Here is a 2,714-nt window from a genome sequence, read left to right as displayed (position 1 = left end):
TCCTGGGTTTTACAGGTACCGGGATGGTGTCCAGCTGGGCCTCGGGCTACCCACCACGTTGCACGCCCACAGCGGTAGTCAACCGGGACCGCACTCCGCGTGCGGCTGGGGGCTGGGGGCCCGGCTGGCTGGGCGCGGGAGGGCGAGCCCAGGCTGCATCTCCCGCTGATTGGTCGGGCCCTGCCCCTGGGGGCGGGCTCTCCCCCGCGCTGGCCTGGCCGCGGGTGGCTATATTGGCACCGTTCCTGCTGGGTCGAGTGGTTGCCTCGCGCGGAGCAGGACCTTAGGGGAGTGCTTCTGAGAGCGGTGCTGGCGCAGGAAGCGGAGCGAGGCTGCGGAGAGCGAGCAGGGGGGCTGCGGGGCTGCAGTGCTGCAGTGCGATGAAGCAGCGGCTCAGGGAGCGGAGGCTGGTGGTGTGGCGAGACGGGCCGGCTCGGGGCCGGGGCTGCTGCTCGGGAGGTTGCTGAGACGCCGCGGCGGCCAGCGCGGAGAGCGGCGGGCGAAAGGGAGGAGAGGCAGCGGAGCTCGGGGGAAGCCGGTTGGCTCGGTTTGGCCTCCCGGGTTGGGATCCCCCCGGTGGAAACATGCGGGTGGCCAAGTGGCTGACGGGGCTGCTGTACCAGCTCTCGCTCTTCATCACCAGATCTTGGGAAGTTCAGTTCCACCCCAGACAAGGTAAGGTCACTGCGCGGCCCCTTCGGCAGCGAGATGGGGGCTTGGGGCCCGAGTGGGACAGGAGGACGGGGGTGGAGTGAGAGGCTCAGCCGGTTGGGGGAGGCTGGCCCTGCAGGAGCTCCCGGATTAGTCAGCCCCCTGCATCCCAAGAGGTTGCGCCTGCGTCCGGTTTCGAGGAATCGCGCGCGGGGGACCTGAATCCCTCTAGGGACCACGCGGCGGGGGCGCGTGGGGCACCGTGGCGCGTGCGCCCGGAGGGCAGGAGTTGGCGGCACCTGGGAAGCATAGAGGGATGGGGGAAGGAGGTGGGCTGCTCAGGGCCATGACTGCCAGGGTCTTTCCCTGGGGAGAGTGGAGCAAGTCGGGGGTGTGGGAAAGCAGAGTGTGCAAACTCACAGAGCGCACGTGTGTGTGTGTGTGCGCGCGCTCGCTCGCTCGCTAGGCTGTGTGCATTCGTCGCGTCCCCGGGTGTATCGGGACCTGGGACCTCGGACCTTTGGGTGGACGTTTGGTTGAGGAAGTTCGGGGTTGGAGAGTAGGAAATCTGTGTGGGGGACGGTGGGAGATCAATGACCATATCGCTGTGGTTGCAGAAGCGCTGGTGAGGACACTGGTCTCCTACGAAGTGGTGACCCCCGCGCGGGTCAATGAGTTCGGTGAAGTGTTCCCTCAGAGCCATCACTTCAGCCGGAGGAAGCGCAGCTCGGAGACTTTGGAGCCCACACCGTTCAGGACCCATTACCGAATCAGCGCCTACGGGCAGCTTTTCCAGCTGAACCTGACTGCCGACGCGGCCTTCCTGGCCGCCGGCTACACCGAGGTGCACTTGGGGGCCCCGGCGCCCGGGGCGGAGGAAGGCAGTGCGGCGCCCCAAGACCTACGCCACTGTTTCTACCGTGGCCAGGTCAATGCTCGGGAGGATCACACAGCTGTCTTCAGCCTATGTGGAGGCCTGGTAAGCACCCTTGGGTCCTTTGGCATTTTCTTGGAATACTGTCGAGAGCTGCTTTCAGGCAGAGTGCAATGGGCTTTTCTGACTTGGTGGTTGGTGACCCAAGATATGAGAGTGGGCCACAAGAGGGATTAACACCTAAAGGAAGCCAAGCTGGAGGCCACTCCTTCCTGCAGAGAGAGGGTTTGGAAAGAACACCAAGGCAAAATTGACCTCTGCATAAAGCAGAAGAGAGACTATTAAAGTGTCAGAAGCTGTGACTGTGAGTCAAGGAGTGGCTCTATGAGGTCTCTACTAGTGAAGTGTCATTTCATTCACACATATATCTGGCCATCTATTGAGATAGAATCCCTTGCATTTACTTAAATTTGTTCCTAGAATTTAGGAAGGAAAAGAATGAGTATACATAAAAGAAAAAGGTTTAAAAAGGAAGAGTTGCTTTTTGACAGTATAGGGATAGCCATTAATCTGAAGTACAGGATAAGGAAGAGGTTACATCTGCTTGTTTAAAATTCATTGTTTCAAAATGTAGAGTATCTACCAAGGCCTGGTGCCAGCAAATGGTCATTAGCGTGGCAAGAGTAAAAAATGGAGACTTTGTAAAAACCTCATTGTAGAGAGAGGAAATGAAATAAAATACTGCGTTCTATGTGTTTCATTTGTTTCTCTCCCTCTAAAACAGGTCCTAAATATTTTTGGCATTTACTTCAGTCTGGGGAAACCTAGGACCTCTTTTCTAAACTCTAATAACTTGTGTATTATTTTACACATTTAAAATTATCAAATTGGCTTCCCTTTAAAAACTAACAGTAATAAAAAAATGTTACAGCTATTAGTGGTGTGATGACATATACTTTAATACTGCATTTCATAATATCTGTTGGGAGGGATCTTTATACTATTATACTTTTCTGGTGGTGATGGGTATAAGTGATCGATAGCCACATCAACTCTAATGTGATATAAAAATGCCATTTTATTGGTAACAAAGTCAGTGTTTGTGGTTTTATCTAAAATCATAATTGAAGGAAATCTTAAGTATCAGGTTAATGAAAATGAAGACTTAACGCTTTCCTATCCAAGTTCA

General features: G+C 55.1%; 1 protein-coding gene across 1 annotated transcript in view; it reads left to right on the top strand.

Annotated features, from left to right (window-relative positions):
* Positions 1–515: 515 nt before the first annotated feature.
* The window catches only part of ADAMTS20 (ADAM metallopeptidase with thrombospondin type 1 motif 20), a 163,508-nt gene continuing 161,309 nt past the window's right edge, over positions 516–2,714 (top strand). The window contains exons 1-2 of the mRNA XM_011368332.2: positions 516–675; positions 1,269–1,630. Coding sequence (XP_011366634.1) covers positions 585–675; positions 1,269–1,630 — 453 coding nt within the window. The 5' untranslated portion in view covers positions 516–584. The remainder of the gene's footprint in view (positions 676–1,268; positions 1,631–2,714) is intronic.

Source organism: Pteropus vampyrus, unplaced genomic scaffold, assembly GCF_000151845.1.
Source record: "Pteropus vampyrus isolate Shadow unplaced genomic scaffold, Pvam_2.0 Scaffold140, whole genome shotgun sequence".
NCBI lineage: Eukaryota > Metazoa > Chordata > Mammalia > Chiroptera > Pteropodidae > Pteropus > Pteropus vampyrus.
The sequence above is the reverse complement of the archived record's forward strand: the minus strand, read 5'-3'. Positions and strand labels throughout refer to the sequence as shown.